Raw genomic sequence first — 20,178 nt, forward strand, 5'->3', positions numbered from 1 at the left:
CTGATTCTCATTTCCTTTTTTTAATGTTGTAGCAGCAACATGGTTTTATTACTCCTAAGGCCAACCCCCCAGTCCCTGGTGCTTAGAAACTCCCTCCTCCTTTCTTTCCTCACTTGCAGGCAGACGAATACAGCAGGCAGATTTAAAGTTTGGGGTTTTAACCCTTTAATCACATGACCGAGCCACTCAGCCAATGGGAGAGTTCGGCTCAGATTTCAGCCCAGGAGAAGAGAGGGGAATAGAGAGGGAGGAAGAGAAAGAGGCAAGCACTAATCTGTGCTCATGGTGTGAGCAGCACACAGGCTGCCAGTACATACAGCTCTTCTCTTAACTCTCTCCTGACGTGGATTACTTGTGCTTTGTTTAATTGAGAGTGCTTGGATGGCACTTTTTAAAGGGAAAGGTATTCCCAACACTGGGAAAAGTTCAAGAGTTTGTCCTGGAACAGAGTGAGGAAGAGGAGGGAGGATAGCAACAGTTTTTCCTCTCATCTCTGCCTCAGCAGGCGTTTCTTCTTCTGTGGAAGAATGGGGGCAGGAGCTCTGACCATCTGTGTGAGTAGAAGCTACAAAGGCTGAGTTGGCACAAAGATTTCCTTTTCAACCTGTGATTAAGGGCTAAAGAATGCATAATGGGACTGTGCTATTCAGTGTTAGTATCTATACACCTTTTTGAGATGTATGGGTTGATGTGTATGTGGTCTGCTTAACACAAGTGGCTTTCTTAAAACTCCCAGAAGGGACAGAAACAAGCTGTCCCGTCAATGATTTAAACTTCACTCACAAAATAAGTGACTACCGGCATAATGATGACAACTTTTGCTTTCAGCCAAAACAGAGACAGCAGATTCTTTTTCAGGCAGCCCTATGTTCAGTCTGCTTCCTTATACGTCAGTATTACTGTACAAGAAGAGAAAGGGGAGTTAGCTTCATGTTTCCTGCCCATGACTGTCATATTTTCTGCAGTGATCCACTACCTCTATGAGGTAATTTTCCAATTTCCACTGAACTTTCGTAATGAAAAGAGTCTTTTTGAAGGAACTAAATTACTTAAACACTCAAGAATGTGTGGACTTTTTAAACTGCATGGCTCTAAAAGTAGTTTCCCTGTCTTGAACAGCTGCTGCTTCCAGGCCTGTGGAGCTTTTGCTCCCATGGCCACCCACATAGGGACAGAGACAGGGGGGGGAGGGAGAGGGGAGGAGGGCAGGGAGCAAAGAGACACATGCTTGGGCTTGCTATCCTCTTTATGAGACGGGTAGAAAGACACAGGAAGATGGCCTGTTTTACTTGTGATAAACTTCTTATTAAGAAGATGTGTTTGCTCACTTAAACAGCACTTTTTTTAACAACAGTATCTCAAGCTTACACTTGAAGTAATGTTATTCTAAAGAGAAGTAAAGAGGCAGTCATTAGCTGCCAGAGTCTCTCAACAGTCAGTGACAAAAGCCTTGTCACTGTCAGAAGGTGGAGTGTGAAAATATTCTAAAGTCGAGAGAGGTGAGGAAGGGATGAGGACTATTATGCTAATCTCAGCAGACTGTCTCCATAAACAATGGAGGCAAATGGGAATCATCAGTAAGTGTTTCCCTTCCATTAGCTGTATGGCTTTGGATGTCGAGGTTCCCCTTCACAAAAAACCTTGCTATTGACGTGTTAACTCTTCAGAAGAGGGATTCTCTGTTGTTAAAGACACCCAAAGGGAGGAGTGCAATGTATTTATAACCTAAGTTTATAGATTTATTTTTTACAACGACAAGAGTCAAAAGCACACGTATGTGTTTGCAAGGGAACCAACAACTGAGTTCAACACCTACATTAATGCTTTTCTTTGGTGCTCAGGTGGGAACACAGTCTGTGAATTTTTTCTTTTACATATTGTCTCAGTTGTCATAATTTTAGAATGTGACTCTTTGTATTAAGTTTTAATTAAGAAGAATAAAAAAATGTGGACACTCTTAAGGGACTGTTTACATTTACTATTTGTTTTTTAGATTGTTTAAGAGCCTTGTGGTTTTAATTGTCCCAACCTGAGACGGTTTTCTGTTTGTGCACATTTGTCTGACTTTGGTTGGAAGATGCTCACTGGGATGTTGGCCTGGGACAATTAAGATAATACTTTATTGATCAGCAGAGGAGAAATTTAGTAGAGGGGATATTCAATTCTTCTTTTCAATTCATGTGTTCCTGATATAAATGATTCTCAAGGCTGATAACTCAATATTGTTATTTCTATGAGAATGAACATTTTTCTTGTATGATTTGCCTTTTGTTGTTAGTGGAGATCTTTTTTTTTTTTTTCAGATTTATTTTTGGGATTTTTGTGCCTTTAATGGATAGATAGGACAGTGGATAGAGTCGGAAATCAGGGCGAGAGAGAGTGGGGAATGACATGCGGGAAGGAACCCACAGGTGGGAAGCGAACCCGGGCCGCCTACTTGAGACGACAGCCTCCATGCATGGGGCGTGCGCACTAACCACTGTGCCACCAGCGGCCCTGTTAGTGGAGATCTTAACAACTTAAATAAATTGCATTGCTAATAAGAAATGGAGTGTGTGCGTGATTGTGTTTGATAGTAAAGACAGATTTAGGGGGCATCTGTTCAGTAATGCCTATCACAGTCAGAGCTAGCTTAGACCAGCTTAGCTCTTTAACACCTGCATGAGTAGTAGTACTACTGGAGACACTTTGCTCTAATAACTCGACTGTGACCGTATTGACAGTATTACCAAACATAGACTGTTAAACTTCTACAGTATACTTAAAGACTGCAATATATGCATTTTCATTTAGCCTGTTATCAATCCTATGCATCATCAAGACATCACAGATCAGAAAAGTTGATGTATGGACTTTAAGGTTATATTACTCAATCCTTGACTAAAAAAAAAAAAAATACAAAAACCTAAGAACCACAAACATCTTCTCATACATGAAGCTCGCCACACTAAAATACACTCTGTAACAACTTCAAAGCATCCACCCAAGCATGAAGCAGTCAGAGTCAAACTTTAGATGTACTAAATTACCATAACACATTCATAAGGAAGTCATTCTTTAACTGAACCTGTCAGAAATGAATGGATGACATTGACAGTGACACATTGCCTGTACAAGGTCCTCTAAAGCATTTCTTATTTACACTACCAAAGCATCTGTCGAGGTAAAGCTCTTACCTCCTTAGCCCTCTCTCGACCATCTGTGAGGGGGGCTTTAATCAGCTGATCTCAGTGTGGCCGCATGTCTGAACCAATTCTGTCTACAGTTGACTACATTACTAGAAATTAGCTCAAAACAAATCCACTTTAGCACCCCCTTCTGCCTTTCCAATATAGAAATAGAATATAGAAAAGTAAACCTACTACGTCAATGTGAACTCATTGTGGGTAAATTATAGCTTTGGGATTCTCATGTCAGTGCGTGGGTCACTTCACTCATCTTAAGTGGTGAACTCTGGAATAATAACAATATGTCACATGATGTAGATGTAGCTATGACGACCAGATGAAAACATGCAAAGTCCAGAAAGTATGCCTCTCCTCACCGAGTGTCTGAATCCTGCTTATGGTTTGCGTTTCTTTGCTTTTTTTGCTGCTCATTTACTGCCTACACAAAACAAAAATGCATTATGCTAGAGTTAAATGGGGCAAATGAAGCAGTAATCTTCCCTTCTCTGTATTATGTTTGCTCATTGAAGAGAGATTTCTGTGTACACACAGTGTTTACACTCAGAGAAAGACAGTTGGGGGGGGGCGTGGTGCAGTCTGTGTACCAGAGATAGAGACAGCATGTGGCACTGTTTGCCCAGAAAAGTTATCAGATAAGAAATCCTGAACAGTTGGTGAATTGAATCACTAAATAAATACCTGGGCTTATCCGAGGCGGATAATGGATTCAGAGTGGCAGCTAAAGACAGCAGAGATGTAACAGAGTGTAGTGCGATAAGCAGCTGCAGTTGTTGAAGATGTTCTCTGTCTCTGGGCTGCAGTCAGCCAAGCTGCAAAATAGTTCTTCTGGCGTCAAGTGCCATTTCTCACATATTGTTGGCCCTGAAAAACTTATTTTTTAGCTTTGATTTCTTGTTTCCATTTTCTCTTTTGTTACAACAAAACTACAGTGGCATCCGAGAGAGAGAGAGTGCAAAAGCTGTAAAAGGGATAGGATACGTTTCTAAGCATTTTATTTACTCAGATATTTTTTTTTCTAGATTATTATTTTAGTAGCTGGTTGCCTTTATTTGATAAGAAAGCTATAGCGAGAGAGTCAGGAAATGTCGGGAGAGAGAGTGGGGTATGACATGCACCAAATAGTGACAGGACCAAAAGTTGAGCCCAGGACTGAAGTCTCTGTACATGGAGCACCTGCTCTTCCAACTCAGCTAAACCAATGCCCATATTTACTCATATATATTAATTTAAGTTACAGCTGACAATTGGAAGCAAAGCAAGTTTCACATTTTGCAAAACGATTAAGTAGTATAAGGACAACATGCTGCACATCTTTAACTTTTACTTTAACTGTACAACGTAAGCTCTTGAATGTATTCCTGCCTCAGATGATCAAATCATTCTTTAACAGATACTTAATACTGGGGTATTTAATGTAAGTATGACACTGTATTAAAAAAAAGTGTCACTTTGAGAAGCCAGCCCTTGGATGCTTCATTCTGAGCTCTTACATTAACTCCATGCAGTCCCTTGTTTGCTGAAAAAGCCTTTGAGTAAAAAACATTTAATCAGCCAATCTTTTATATCCACATTTAAAATCCTGCCAGCTTTGGCAAATTCTGAACATTGCCTTTTCATTTTTTTAATCCTAGATGTCACCTAATCATGCACATGTTCTGTCTATTTGTGCAGGACTGTCACCCTGGCACTGCCTTAAACGTTGCGTGGTAACTTGATCTTTGTCGTAGCAACACATATATGGCCTGCCCTCCACTTCCCCACACTGTGTCTCTAAGTGTATGGCTTCTGGAGATGCGCATTTATGGATTCACTATCATCACACGTACCTTTTAGTCTGTGGAGCAGAGTGAGCCTCCCTCTTCTAGGACAGGTGTCTCCATGGTGGCTTACGGGATGCCGGCTGACTGTTACTCTCTGCTCTTCTCCCTGCAGCACAATAAGACAGCTGTGCAGGTTAAAGAAGACATGAAGAAGATGGTCCATATACCCATACTACGACCAAGGACAGTGGCAGCCAAGCATATCAAGCTGTTTGGAGCCACCCTGTCTGAGCTGAAAGACAAGGGCCTGATGGAGGACAATGTGCCCCTAGTGCTGCGGAAGATGGTGGAGTATCTTCGCAAGCATGGTAAGGAAAAAATACAAACAAAAAAAACACACGCTGCCGTGGGAGTCATTTGGGGATCGAACCCTGACCTTCCAATTGAAAGATGACTGGTCAGCCGACCCTGCCACCCCTGCTTATTGTCTATGGACTTGTTAATGTCCATACACAATACATTTGGATTTTACCAGCATTTTAGGACAATTCACAATCAATTAGCTATTTATTGAACTATTTTGCAATGCATGCTGATGTGATAAAGGGATCCTGAAGTTGTGTTTGGACTGTTTAGTACTTTCCTGTTTCTTTTAATATACAGTATTTCCATTATAAAGTGGTACAGTACTATGAAAACACTGCACAAGTTATCCAACCCATGTTAACCTGTAATGGAACATAGAGATTTTTGTAATGCTATATTGTTAAAATGTAATACACTGCTCACGTTTCTCTTTGTAGCAACAGCTATTCTGTAGGTGTGAATTGCAACTTTTATTTTGACACACAACAGGAACATTAACATTGTAAGTATAGAGAGAAAAATATTTCGACATTAATTTCCTATCACATAAAAAAAAATCTGACCCAAGAGGAGTCAACCAAATACAGTAGGCTGCAGTGTGAAGGCGATTACTCTCTAAAGATGAAAGGCAAATAATAGATATACAGGTCTACTTCAGAATAAGAAAGAATCACATTTATTGCAGCACAGGAGTCATTTTAATCTACGGCATGTGCTCCCATCATTGATGATAATAAAAACGTCAACAAATGCCAATACAGACTTGTTTCTCAATACCATAATAGAGCTTAAAAACCACAACGTACTGTGATACAGTGCTTGGTAATGTTGACCTACTTTATCAGATGTGTAATTCTAAAGTTTGACCAATAGATGTCAGTGCAAGGATGGAACTCCACTATGGCTCCTGCAAGTAGGCTACAGGTCTCTGTATGATTTTTACTATAGTTTTCAATTTGAATTCATGGTGACTGCTTGCTTGTTAGGCTATGTCAGTGCAAAGGTAAACATTGGCAATTTCAATTGTGACGTCAAAGCTACCATTACTATTACTTTTCACTACGAACTATCTCCAAAAACTGACATAAAACAGAGAATAAAACTAAATCACCTGCTGAACTTTAAGGTCTAAGTTTGGGCTTTGTTAGACGAGGTGTTTGCCTCCACATCGATAATGGAGTTCAATGCACATTTTGTTGGTCCTCGGAGCACAGATGAATACACATTACAGGGAAAATAAGTAAAAGGCCATACCTCTTACCATAGACTGCCTGTTTGCTGCTCCAGATATCCCACGTTTTTTTAGAACTATTTCTTCAGCAGAAAGTAGTGCCAAATTACTGCTCAAGGCGGAGGATTATTAAACCATTAAATTTAAAAGGCAGTTTATTTTAATATGCAACAGGTAGCTTAAAACGTGGGTATATACTACTACACCTAAGTAAAGTGGTGAAAATGAAACCGCTTGAATATATTGTAATTGGATGGATTGAAGACCACCAAAAGGAAATGCGTTTCTCTTGAAGTAACTAAGGGTTGTCATGGAAACCTACAACCAGTGCCATATAAGGGCACTGCCTACAGCTACACCGGGATGGACTATGAGGCAGTGAGAATGCAAAATTTGCCTGCAAACGTGAGCTTACTGAAATTTCAGTTACGAATAGTATGCTTACCATTGTCCAGTATCCACCCCTCCGTCCAGTGCAACTGAGTCTAGAGGAGGTAACGTTTCGTGAAAGCTTTAGTAAGGTAGCATACCCACAAGCTTAGCGTTAGCGAGATAAGTGAGCTAGCTTGTGAATGACTGTGGATAACTTAAACTACTCATGGCAGGCATTTCATATCTCTGACAGCTCTCTCTGATATCTGCATCATTGTTCAAGGATATAAATGGTCTAGAAAATGACAGAAATGCCAAGATATTCACCAAACAATAGGGTATTCTTTGACAATAATAATAATGAGCACCTTGCAGGAACCAGCCTGATGATGGTTGCAGGGGAACACATTCAATTCAATTCAATTCAAAAAACTTTATTTGTCTCCGGGGGGCAATTCAAAGGCACACAGAGCAGTAAATTAACAACAGTGCAAGTAAACGAAATATTTTAACCTAAATATAAAGTGTCAATTTAAATACAACTTAAAGCTTAGACTTAACTTAAAAATACAAAATATAAAAAGAGTAGATATGAGTGGACAGTGATCGGACTAACAGATGTAAACAGAACTATGTGCAGTAAATGAGAAATAAATATAAATATATACAGAGCTATGTGCAAGTAGGCAAATACTAAATGATAAGTTAATAAGGTGCATGGTGAATAATGGAACAACAGAACTAATATATACAATATAACTGTAAAGGTAAAAATGAGATAAAGAAAGTGACCGTAGTGCAATGATGGATAAGAAACAACAGGAATAAAGTAACCAGAACTGTATGAATACTGAAATAGAAAGGATAGAATAAAGTGATGTAGTGTATGAGACCAGATAAAGCAGAGGCAGTTAAGGTGCATGGCAAATGGAAGGAAGTAAAAAAGCAAAGTGTCAATTTAAATACAACTTAAAGCTTAGACTTAACTTAAAAATACAAAATATAAAAAGAGTAGATATAAGTGGACAGTGATCGGACTAACAGGGAACCTGGGAACAAAGGTTGCTCTTCTCCTCTGTGTCCTGCAGCAGGGACAGCGTACATGCAAGACAATGGTCAGGAAAAATAATAAGAAAGATTCATCTGGAGACCAATATTATTTAATTCAAATATAATTGAAATTTAACCAGGTGTTGTCATTATCCAAACAGGGAATGTTACCATTTTTAGGTCAACTAATTTATTTACCATTTTGTTCTTCATGAACATTGAAAGTCTGGCTCTGAATATAATTTTTTATATTCAGATTATTCAGATTCAGATATAATTAAAACATTTTATATAACTTTTACAGCAGTTAACAGTTTTTTTTTTCTGTTTTTCCTTCAGCCTTGCATCAGGAGGGCCTGTTCAGAGTGAATGGGAATGTGCGTGCTGTGGAAACCCTCAAACAGCAGCTGGAGAGCAGAGAGGAAGTGGACCTTTTCGCTGAATCTGACTCATGTACGGTGGCCAGCTTGCTCAAACGCTACCTTAGGGACCTACCAGAAGGTCTGGTAGACTCCACAGTCCAACAGGCACTGGTTCATCACTACCGAGGTAAGAAAAAGTGGTTATATTTGTAGTTACGCCAACTCGTTGTCCAAATTCTATCTGAAGTGCTTATCGGCCAAAGTATCGTAGGTATTTGTTTTTAGAAATATCATACCAGCTTAGTACATCATGTTATATATTTTCCAATCATCATATGAGACCTGTCTACTTTCCATATCCAAGATTTGACATTGATACACTCATAAGTGCAGTAAATATTTAGGTCATGACCCTGATTGGATGATAATCAGGGCTATCTTTAGGTGTAGAAACGTACTGTTAGCACTGCAGTCATCAGCACCAAGCAGTGCATACATTTGTATGATTTGATTTTATTTCATACATCAAAAAACACATGTCAATCCAACTAATACAGCTTCAATAAGACGAATGAAAAGAATGTTTTGGAAGGGGGCCCAGGCATAGACCAAATAACAAGTGGAGCACAAGACGAAATACAACAAATGAAACTGCAAACAACAAAATTGTCCATTTAGATTGGTCCCGAGCCCGAGCAACTGGTACATTTAAGTCTTTGGTTTTCTACCATAAGTTATGCGTGCTGAAAGTGGAAGGAAATGAAAGGCAATGTAGAGTTCAGTTCAGTGTATGTTTGTACGAGAGAGAGAGAGAGATAGAAGGACTGGAAAAGGGCTGGACCTCATAATTCTGGTTATAATCTTCAAGGTCATAAAAGGTAAATTAAGTGATTTGGCAGCTGAAGCGTCAGTGGTTACTTTCCACATCCTTCATCTCTTGTTTTAATCTGTTTAATTGGACGAGAGTGACCATCATGGCTGCAGTATCGTTTTTTTTTCCCTCATAGACCTCATAAATATCGGCCTGTTTTGAGTGCTTTTTGGCTTGATGCTGCTTTGAAAACAATCTCTTTGGCAGAATAGGTGGGCAATGCCACCAAATAAATTATTTTAGTTACCCGTACTTAGGTAAATTGGTAGAGCTTTCTTGCCAACCAGTTGTTTGATTTAAAGACCAATTGTGTCGAAAAACAGACACTTTTGAATATGGAAGTATGCAGACTGTGACAATATAGTTTTTAAGTGTCCTCCATGATGTTAACAATGATTACACGTTCCAAAGGGTTAATTAAACCTTAAGTATGAAGAAACAATATAATGATGTATGCCATTATACCATTAGGATTGAAACACTGTCGTGTATTTCCTTTTTAGGTGTTGATGATCATATATTCTATCGTGTTGATTAAAAGTAAAAAATAATACGTCCCTATTTTGACAAATAATGATTTGCTTCAAATGCAGCAACAAGAGCAGCTGTGATTTCTCTGAGCCATTGTTTCCTGTCTGTCTCACTTCCTTAGTCTTGCACATACCAACCCTCATAACCATGCACACACTCACGTAGACTTAGACATGCACAAAGTTTGCGTCACTCATTCATTCAGGATAAGTAGTCACATCTGTTTATCCAACTCTGACCCAATTATGTATCCCAAGTAATAGCATTAACATATTTTCATGCTCTTTACTCCAGTGCTCACATGCTGCCAGTTACAACAACTCAAGGTTAGATATGACAGAGAGCAGGTGGAAGGCGCTATCACTCCTGCTCCAAAGTCAGTTCAGTTGCTTGTATCAGTCATCATTGAATTATTCCAGTGTTAATGTAATGCTTCTCTTCTCAGGGGAGCATTTTGAATGATTAGACAAAAGCTTTTGAAACAAATGTTTCACTTATTTGAATGGGAAGCAACAATGACTGTAATTATGACATTTTGTAGGATGCGAACCACTGACCTGTTCTGATATTTTGTTTGGTTTTTGTAGAGGTTGGTGATGATGTTTCCAGTTCAGATATGAGAGACATTCTCCAACAGCTTCCAGAAGTTCACCTCAGCCTCCTCCGCTACCTCTGCCACTTCCTCACCCATGTTGAGTGCAACCACAAGGAAAACCGTATGACTGCCCTCAACCTTGCCACTGTGTTTGGTCCCAGTGTCTTTCAGTGAGTCAAACTTAAACTTATTTTTAGAGCCTGACTAATCCATATATAATAGTAAGCTGATTTGGATCTCTCAAAGAAATATTGAGAAAAGTCAACCAGTGTTGACTTAGTGTTGACCCATCTCTTTTTGCTTTTTATCAACATTTCAATCATAAGCAAATGCATAAACATCAAGCATCAATTGATTTTATGGCCACTTCAGGAGCCAAAACTAGCTATAAATTCAGCAATTTAACAAGTTTACATGGTGAACATGCTAGCAAGTAGTTTCCTAATAGCACATGCAGCAGGTCAAGTCAATACATACAATATTTGCCCTCTTTAAGCTTTGTTTTTTAATACCAGGCTCTTTAGTTGTATAGTAATCCACAACTAAAAGTTTGTAGTTTTAGATAAACAATAAGACATTTCAGTTTGACTGCTAACAGTTTATCAGTGAAAACTATCAAGTGAAACCTTGTAGTTGAAGAGTTTTTTCACAAAACGTTTTTACACAAAACATTCCAGAAAGTTCTGGAATGTTTTGTGTATCGACTGTGACCTTCACTGTGACCTTCGCAAGACGTGTTTTTGGAGCCTTTAAATAACATAGTACGATAACTCGTTTAAGTCTGAGAAAACAGTCAGACAACAGATAGCTAAAGGTGAGGGTTTCGATCACCTTTCCTCTATTTCTGTTTACTGCGTCTGCTGTGAGTATTAGACATGGGATACATGTGCAGTAGGATGATTCATCCCTCAAATCATGCAGTGTGAGTCAGATAACAATTCACAAGTTAATTTTACACGTACCATCTGTTTTCTATATTTAAATAATTTTCAATCAGTGAAGCCCTTTTTCATATGTTTATACTTGAAACAAAGTACATTGCTTCAGGTTTGGAAAAATATCTTTGTATTTGAAGTGCAGTCTCATCCGAGGAATGTCTTGCTAAGCTAATACAGGAAAATCAGAAGTTTACAAAAAACTAAATCAAAGTATTTCTATTGAAATTATAGAATATGTTTTTTTAGACAGGAGCTATTAATTCTTACTGTGTGGCCAGCAGGTGGTGTTGTAGCTCACTTGGTGAAGCTCAGGTTATTTCTGTACAAGTCTGCTGTATTTCTCACACATCCCATTTATTAACTTCTTTACATTTTGACAGAGCCATGTTGAAACTGCTCTGGTACTCTGAGAAAGAACTGACTGAAAATGTTTTGTTTTCTCTGAATCATGGATAAACTATATGCATCAACCTCTGGAATCATGTGGGTATCTCAAATGTCACGTGATATACCGGGTTATAGGTTACGTCACCTCAAACCAATGAAGTCTAGTGAGAGATTTTGAAATACCGTAAGTGACTTATGACATGTAAGACAGTGTTGATGTTAGAAGCTTTTTGAATGTTGCCATCATGTTCATAAATAAATGATGCATCAGTGTCTTAATGCGCCTCCCTCCAGCTGCTGAGCTAAGTACTGCTGTTCTCACCAGTCTATTTATGATGTGTGATCACTGGGCAGTACGTTTTCGAATCATCCCTCATGATTAACTGGTGTGTTTAACCCAGTGAACCCTGCCTGGTAAAAAGATCAGGTCTCACTGGGAAGAATACTACTAAAATTAACTGGATACTCTGTCATACTGTACAACCTGTTCTCTTTATTAGAGGTTGGTCGTGTGCGTGTGTGTGCGTGTGTGTGTGCGTGTGTGTGCGTGTGTGTGCGTGTGCGTGTGCGTGTGCGTGTGTGCGTGTGTGCGTGTGTGCGTGTGTGCGTGTGTGCGTGTGTGCGTGTGTGTGTGTGTGTGTGTGTGTGTGTGTGTGTGTGTGTGTGTGTGTGTGTGTGTGTGTGTGTGAGTGTGTGAGAGAGGCGGGGGCTATGCATTTATGTCATAACACCTCATAACCACATGCTTCAAGTTCATTAATAACATGTACCATGTAATTAGGCCTACAGCCCAGTGTACATCTCAAACAGCTGTTCACAAGCCTCACACTTCAGACTTACCGCAGCGGCTGCTGTCAGTTTTTTTAATTAACTTACTGATGCTTAACTATTATTTTAGTATAAACAACATCACTGTCTGATATGATCAGTACTGCAAAGTGAAGGGGCAAAAAAGAGAACCAGAGAACACTTAGTTTAGAATCAGATGAAATCTATGATGCTTTGTGATTTATTTTCTTTTGTCTTTTTTTGGCAGTGTGGCTCCTGGTTTTGAGGCATTGCAGGACCAGATCATCTGTAACAAGATCATGGTGAAGCTCATCCAGAACTACAGAAATATATTTGAGACAGACAGAGACGGAGAAGGCTGCCCAGAAGAACAGTCGAAACTTATTACTGTCAAGGTGTGGTATAAGCAACGGAGCACCAGATGCTAATGTCTTTTATTTTGGTCTGTACTGCAAAGTGCAGCTGGTAACAAACTGTAGGTTAAATGTTGTGCCCATAAACTTATAACAGTCTTAGTGTCTGTGAACTCACTCTCTGCCCTTCTACCTGGACAACTTAGCAGAAGGTAAAACATATTGTCTTACATAATGCCAAGCTAAAATAGATTAAACTATTGATCTTATATTCCACCCTTGGAGGGAAGAGTTCTCCACAGGTGGCTGTTTTTGAGTCTTTGCTTTTTGATTTATATTTGCTGCTTGGATAGGTGATGCCTCCATCGATTAGCTGGCTTTTGTCTGGTCTGCTGGTTTTCCTGGCAGTATCAAGCTGCTGCATCTACCTGAGCAGATGCAGGTAGATGCAGATCTGAATCTGAGGATACGTGAAGAATTGTGTAAATACATTTTGATTAAAATACGTTCTCAGTATAATTTTCGCTAGTTGTATGAGTGACACATCTATTTGAGAGTAGAACCAGAATATATAAATATTACATTTTTATGCTGTTGTAATTTCTACGGATTTCAAAATAAAATAAACTGAAGAAGTTATCTGAAGAACATAATTAAGGCCTGTAAGATCTCCTTTAATAAAGAAGATCCTTGAACAATTATCAATATGATGTTATTGTGTCTACTGATAGCTACAGCTATGGTGACAAGACAAGGTCAACCGACCTGCTAAATTAATGCATTAATTTTTAATGGTCTCCACGGTGTCTCCCTGTAGTCACAGTGATGGGAAAGCAAATGGCAGAAACCACGTACAAAAAAAAATGCAGCAAAAAAAACTGCTTTCTATCGAATACTTTGCAATACATAAACAATGTCAAATCATAAGAAAACAACTGCAAACAGACAAACGCTGCAAAACCAGCCTTTAAGGAAAATGCTCCAGACCGAATAGGAGTGCTCGTTGAAAAAGTGTTTTATTGACCCAAGCGGGTAAAGGAGATGAGGAAGTGAATTTATTGTTGGATGAGAATGTTGCATAGTTTGATGACAGAGAGTAATGTTAACTTTTCTACTACTAGGAGGTTAAAAGTGCGTCCTGCCTGGACTCAGACACTAGGGACGACAGAGCTGAGTGGGGGATCTGTTGGGGGCATCCCTGAGATGCCTGGAGCAAGGGCTATCTGCAGGGCAAACTGAGCTCCATTGCTTATCCACCCCCCCTGTACTCAACATCAGGCATTGGGGCTTTTGACCACCGGGAGGTTGGAGTTAAAAGGCCCCCAGGCGATTGCTACTCTATACAACCCTGTAGAAATATCTTGCATATTTTACCCAGAAAGAACATCACATGATAGCAAGCAAGGTCACAAACAAGGTGTGTGCTTTATGCTCTGACAGTTCCAAAAGAAGCACACTAACCACCATAGTAGGTTTAAATAATTTTATAGCTTTCAAGATTGTATACAAAATGCAATTACACAGTGTAGCATAAGGTCAGGGATAGACTTGTAATCCAAAAAGGAGGTCAAATGAGAGGAAGATTAAGTGCCGCTACAGCTGCAGTATTTTTTGAAATTGTAAAACATTGTCAGAATTTCCACATTTGAAAAGAAATCCTTCGGGTCTTGATTGATGTTTTTGTTATTGAACCGTGATGGTTGCCATCTGATACCACAGTGGTATGGCCACGATATAATCACGTGGATTTAGCTCCTCCCTTGTCTGACCTCACTAGGGCACCAGGTCTCCAAACATGTTGACCATAATCACACTGGGAATATGGTTGCCATGTGACAATGCTGGAGGTGTCATTTATTTGAAAAATTTAAATAATCCTATGCAACCTGGGCTCAAGTTATCCGAGATCCAGATTCATTGTAGCAGTTAAATGAAATAATGACGTCTTTTGGCATATACACATTTTTAAAGCCATTTCCAATCACTAATGTCCCACTTTGCTGTTTTGTGAATTCCTACAGGTCTCAGCAACACGAGACCATGCTGACCTATAGGAAACCCCTCAGTCAGAATGAGGTCGTCTTTCGCACAAACACACATACAAAACGCTAACACATATACAGTACACGTGTGGCCCACTGAGGCCCCTGACCCCCTGATCTTCATCTTGAAGCTTTTGAACGCAGCACACATGATCACTGGTGTTACTTTTTGCTACAGTGACAAAAAGCTGATGAGCTGGAAGTGTGCATCAAAGTGTTTATGCGTTGGAGGGTGCAGATATTCAACCTGTTAAAATCTCTTCTCCCTGCTGTTGTTAAGGCATATAGAAGAGAAGCAAAAGTAGAACAAATACTGATTGTAAAAATATATTTTAAAGCTACTGTATGTTTTATGTATGAGGCAGCAGGTAAAATTTCTTCTTCTTTTGTCCTTATTCTGGTCCAAGGAGACCAACGTGACAGAAGCAGACACAGAGACCTTACCCAGCCTCCCTGATGGAAAGACACCGGCACCGGTTCCCAGCATAAAGGTGCGTGCTCAGCTGTCCTGCAGTCACGCCTGTATGTGTGCGTCATTGTTTTGTGTGTTTACTCCCCAGTTCTGAAATTCTTTGTTCAAGTCCGTCTACTGTGAAATGCTGTTTATGAAATTCTCAGGTCCGACTTGCATGAACCCTTCAAATTCCCTTACATAGTCCTTTTTAACCCCAACCGTGTGACCTGTGTGACGTGATTAAACAACTTGGGCATGTTTTGGAAAAGCTGTTTTCAAACACTAAAGCCATTCCTGCTTACGTCTGTGTCGTTTTCTGTAAGCATTAGAGATATTATCAGTGTCAGCTGACCTGTGCATTCTGTCTGCAATGGTAATCAGGTCGCTCAGTGTGAATAAATGATGACCTTTTAAATAATACACAACTGACATATCTGATTTTATTTTGAACAGCACTGTTCATTTTTCTGCAGGACGAAAATATTTCAAGCATTCACTTACCCAGGATTTCTAAATATGGTACCAGCTTTATCATTCAATATTTTAATCTCTTCATTTTCATCATCTCTCCTTACATTTTTCCTCAAGGATGAACCAAATACCCCACCAGAAAATGCAGAACTTCTGAGAAAATCCACTACAACTGCAAACCTGAGGCCGAGGAAAAAGAAGGTAAAAGAAGAAAATAAGCATCATCATCAGAGAGATATTTTTTCTAGTTTAAATACTTCCTTTGAATAAATAAGGACTTTCTGCTCTCTTATCTGCCATACTGCCTTGGTGCTGATTAGCCTGAGGTCATCTCTCAGACTGCCTCTGATGCTTGTGGCCTCGCAGCTTTGTCACATGATGTGATTTGATAAAGGCAATCTGCTGCAGGAAACAACAGCACACTTATTTGCAATAGGAAACAAACACAGGCTATGGTATGCACCTCTAACTGTGCTCTTTTATTATTACAGATGAACTCTGCAGCCACAGAAGCTGCATTTGGTCATGAATATGACAACAGTAAAAGAGGTTGACATTTAAGTTTGTGTTCATGAGGTAGAAATTGAGATAAAAAAGGGGGGACTTAATTCAATGAGTTTTATTATAAACACAGTTTCAAGTAGTTCAATAAGCTGAATCAGGATAAATACATGGACTGACTGAAATTATCTCCCTCAAAATCAATTTTCAACAAAGATCTTATGCCAGCATTGTGATGAACATATCAAGACTTGTGACATTGAAGAGATAATGGAAACGCTGACTTCCAGCAAGATAAGCTCAACAGGGTAAAAACCTGCTGATGAAGAATGTTTTCCTACCTCAGAAAACACTGGGGAAAAAAGTGTGCTTCCTCAAAAGCTGGTATGCAACCAAAGCTTAAGACTGTTTTTAAAATTCCTTCAGTGAGTTAAATCTTGAATCTAAGAGGTTAGATCCTGAAGCCCCACTATGTGCACAGGAAGCTAAAGACACTTCAGATAAAAGTTGTGAATTGCCTTTGAGGTTCATATTGGAAGCACTTTTTGAAACTGAAACAACTGAGGTAGACAATATATTCATTGATAGTGATAACATATACTGTATTGATATTCAATAAACATTTCATTATTGCAGTGTTGTTGTTGGATTCAAAAACACACAATGTTGTTAGAGTACTTACAAGGTGCTATATACCAGAATCACCACTGAAAAATCAACATGCAGTACTTGCTTAGTTTTGTTAAACAAACAAAGCTAAACAAAAGGACCAACTTTTTACAGTTAATTAAAGAGTAATTGTCAGATTAAGTCAGACTAGAATTAGAGATTAGCAACAACCTGAAAAAGCAGTAACCTGTATAGCAGATTTAATGCAAGAATAAAACAGATAATCTTTCAGCGAGAACATTTCTGAAGTAGAAAAAGGATAAATGACAATATGTGCTTGTAAAATATTTGACAAAATGACAGTTATAATACTCTCAGCACAGCAGCAATGGCAATATAACATTACCAGTTCTTAATGCTGTTAACATTTTAAGGATGTCTTTGAACGCTAGACCCGTCAACTTCATTATTAAACTTTTAATTACTACAGCTAAAGTAGAGAACAGCTTACTCCTAGTCATCCCTCACTTCCTGTCAAAACAAAAATATGTTTTGCTCAAGAGGCTTGCTCAGATTTCTTAAGTGAAGAAAGTTAAGAAATATCAAACTTTTATAGCTGCATTTCCCAAACACTGCAGAAATCTCGTCATAAAAACTATTTCCCTTGTCATGACCAATACACAGTTGGACTTCATGCCTGCTACTAAGATACTACTCATAGTTAAAATGTTAATTTCAGATAGCTTGTTACCAACACATCAATACCAGAGTTAGGCTATCTGTTAGGCACCGTTAGGCAAAGGCATTATATGTCCATAAAGTCTAGAGAATTTATGAGCCCCAGGCCAGGTCTAGTTTGAGAGAGTAGCCCACAACAAACACACCCACACACACACTCCAATTAGAAAGCATTAAACCCATTTCGGGTAGCTGTTAGATTTATGATGCCGTCATTAAAAATCATGAATGTGTGATCAAAGGGGAAGGTTGGACCAATGAAATGTTTAAATATGGAAAATGCAATCTTTTTATATAATTTCAAACGCCTGGTCAAAGTCGTCATTTGAGCAAGAAAAGGTATGGATCATATTGCAAAGGTACTTCAACAGTCCAAACCGTTAAGATATGAGCTGGCACCCGTCAATGAAAAGATAAAAGTTAACAAAGGCCTGTTATAAAAGAGTTACATTTGAAGTTCTTAGTATTTTGTTTTTTTGCAGTCATTTGTTATTTAAGACGTAAACAAATTTTGAGTTAATCCATGATTTACAAAGCAGGTCATATCCTCATTTTGGTCTGTCAGGCTTCTTTGCTGTGGCCTATTTAGCTCCTACTTGTTGTTCTGTTAGAGCTTTTTCTGAGGAATGGAGACCACATGGAGAGTCAGTGGTCAGTGGCGTCCTGCAGTTGGGTTTTTAGCCATGTCTGTTTGTTTATATTACATTCTTGTATTATGTGGGGGATTTTCCATCATTGATTGCTTGAAAGTTCTTAATGATTTTCTTCTTTAAAAGCACAGTAACAAAACCGAAAAAAACAAACATAATCTGAACAAAATTCTAACCTGAAAAATGTGTCTGTTGAAAATGTTGAACATCCTTTTTTTTATCATCCCCTTTTCCTTTCTCTGTGGTTCTCTGTGAATGAGCTTCATCAATTACAAAGCCTGAGGGGCCAAATCCATCCTGGGTCTAGCTAAAGTTGATTGTGGCTCATTATGTTCCCAAAGACTCACCCGTTTCATGCAACCATGACTAAATGGAAGCAGCATTCATCGATTCTTTTAAACAACCCATTAACTGAAACCCCAAATGGCAATGTTCTGCTGCTAATTGGTTTATATAAAGTAAGCATTTTAATTAAACCCAGCCACTTTTAGCATCAGTTGTTTCTGACCATTATACAGAAGCTGTCAGCGTCAGACCAATTTTATACTCTGTTTACTACAGACAGACATCTTTTTGGCTTCGGTTTAAATGAGCAGCAAGCAAGTATGATGAGAGAAAGCTCTCTGTCACATTCTTTAACAGTCCTTTAAGGCGTCGTAGGTTAAAGCTACAGTAAAATGCAGAAGAATACTGCTAAAAAAGGAGCTGTAATCAGGTTAAGGTTCTTCCTCTGTACTACAGTTGGCTGCTCACGCTGTTTGTACCCACTCAGGGTCAGCACGGTAAGACAAACATCAGTTTAACCCTCTTTTGTGGCTCTTTTATTGCTCTGTGCTTTACCTCAGCAGATCTTTGAATGCATGTATTCGGTAACCCTCTCTGTTGAGGGTGAGCGAGCTTGATCGTGCAAAAATGGTATCAGTTGTGTATCATTTACCTCTCGTGCTGTCTCATGTTTCCTGTCACGAGATTCACCTGCTGCTGGCTTCTCTATCTCTCTCTCTCTCTGTAAAACAGGTGAGGAAAGGGGAGAGTGACAGCATGGCTCATGGCGCCCCTCAGCCCTGCCGCTCTGCTGGGTTACCTCATGCAAGGACCCAGCCCATACCAATAGTCTTGCCCCTGACCTCAGACCGGAGGACCCCCAGTCCAGAACTGATAGAGACAGTACCCCTTCAGCTAGCTTGCAAAGACAACATAGACACTCCGTGGTGGCACCTGGGCCACCTCAGCATCAACCCCTCAAGCAGCACGGAGACACTAGGCCGGTGAGTGTTTCCTGTCTAAAAAGAAAGCACCAAATTGGATATAATTTCTAGTACAAGACAATATTTCTTGCAAGTTGCATTAAATATTTGTTTTGGTGGAACAGATTTTCAAGATGTTAAAATTTTACATTATTGTAAATCAGATAAAATATGGATAAAAGTTAGTGATAAATGTTTCATTAATCATGGATGTCACATGTGCACTTTATGCTTTCAAGTCTGTTTTTTTCTCAAAATAATGAACCTAAGTCTATCAATGTACAAAAAGAAAAGCATCCCTATATTAACTTCCCCTATGATATGTAGTTTGTTAATCCTGCAGTTTTGCTATTACTGATATCTATAAGCATTAAGCTTGATGACCACTTCAAGAGAAATCCTGAGATCATATAACACAAATCAAATGTCAGTACTGCATAGGGCTGCAGGAACGAAATTTGAATATAATTTGAATATTAAACATAATAACAATATTTGCATGCTTAACTGCCATTTGAATATGTAATTTTCTTAAATGATTGGTTAAAATGTTTTGGATAATGAGTGAATCAATTAACGTGAGGCTGTTAAATGTTCCTTATACAGTTTTACAAAAGTAGTCAGCCTAGGTGTATTTTATTAAGAACCTATATGCCCTATCTTGAATTAGGCC

At 38.9% G+C, this 20,178-nt stretch overlaps 1 protein-coding gene across 4 annotated transcripts in view; it reads left to right on the plus strand.

The window, feature by feature from the left end:
- The first annotated feature begins 5,018 nt into the window (after positions 1–5,018).
- fam13a (family with sequence similarity 13 member A) overlaps positions 5,019–20,178 on the plus strand; it is a 48,450-nt gene continuing 33,290 nt past the window's right edge. For 3 of the 4 annotated variants that reach the window (XM_061057658.1, XM_061057649.1, XM_061057667.1), the window contains exons 1-7: positions 5,067–5,316; positions 8,307–8,516; positions 10,319–10,496; positions 12,688–12,835; positions 15,243–15,326; positions 15,878–15,961; positions 19,276–19,526. In XM_061057658.1, the coding sequence (XP_060913641.1) occupies positions 5,067–5,316; positions 8,307–8,516; positions 10,319–10,496; positions 12,688–12,835; positions 15,243–15,326; positions 15,878–15,961; positions 19,276–19,526 (1,205 nt within the window). Of the gene's footprint in view, positions 5,317–8,306; positions 8,517–10,318; positions 10,497–12,687; positions 12,836–15,242; positions 15,327–15,877; positions 15,962–19,275; positions 19,527–20,178 lie in introns of all 4 variants that reach the window. The other variant, XM_061057640.1, reaches the window with a different exon arrangement.

This window comes from Labrus mixtus, chromosome 2 (assembly GCF_963584025.1).
Source record: "Labrus mixtus chromosome 2, fLabMix1.1, whole genome shotgun sequence".
NCBI lineage: Eukaryota > Metazoa > Chordata > Actinopteri > Labriformes > Labridae > Labrus > Labrus mixtus.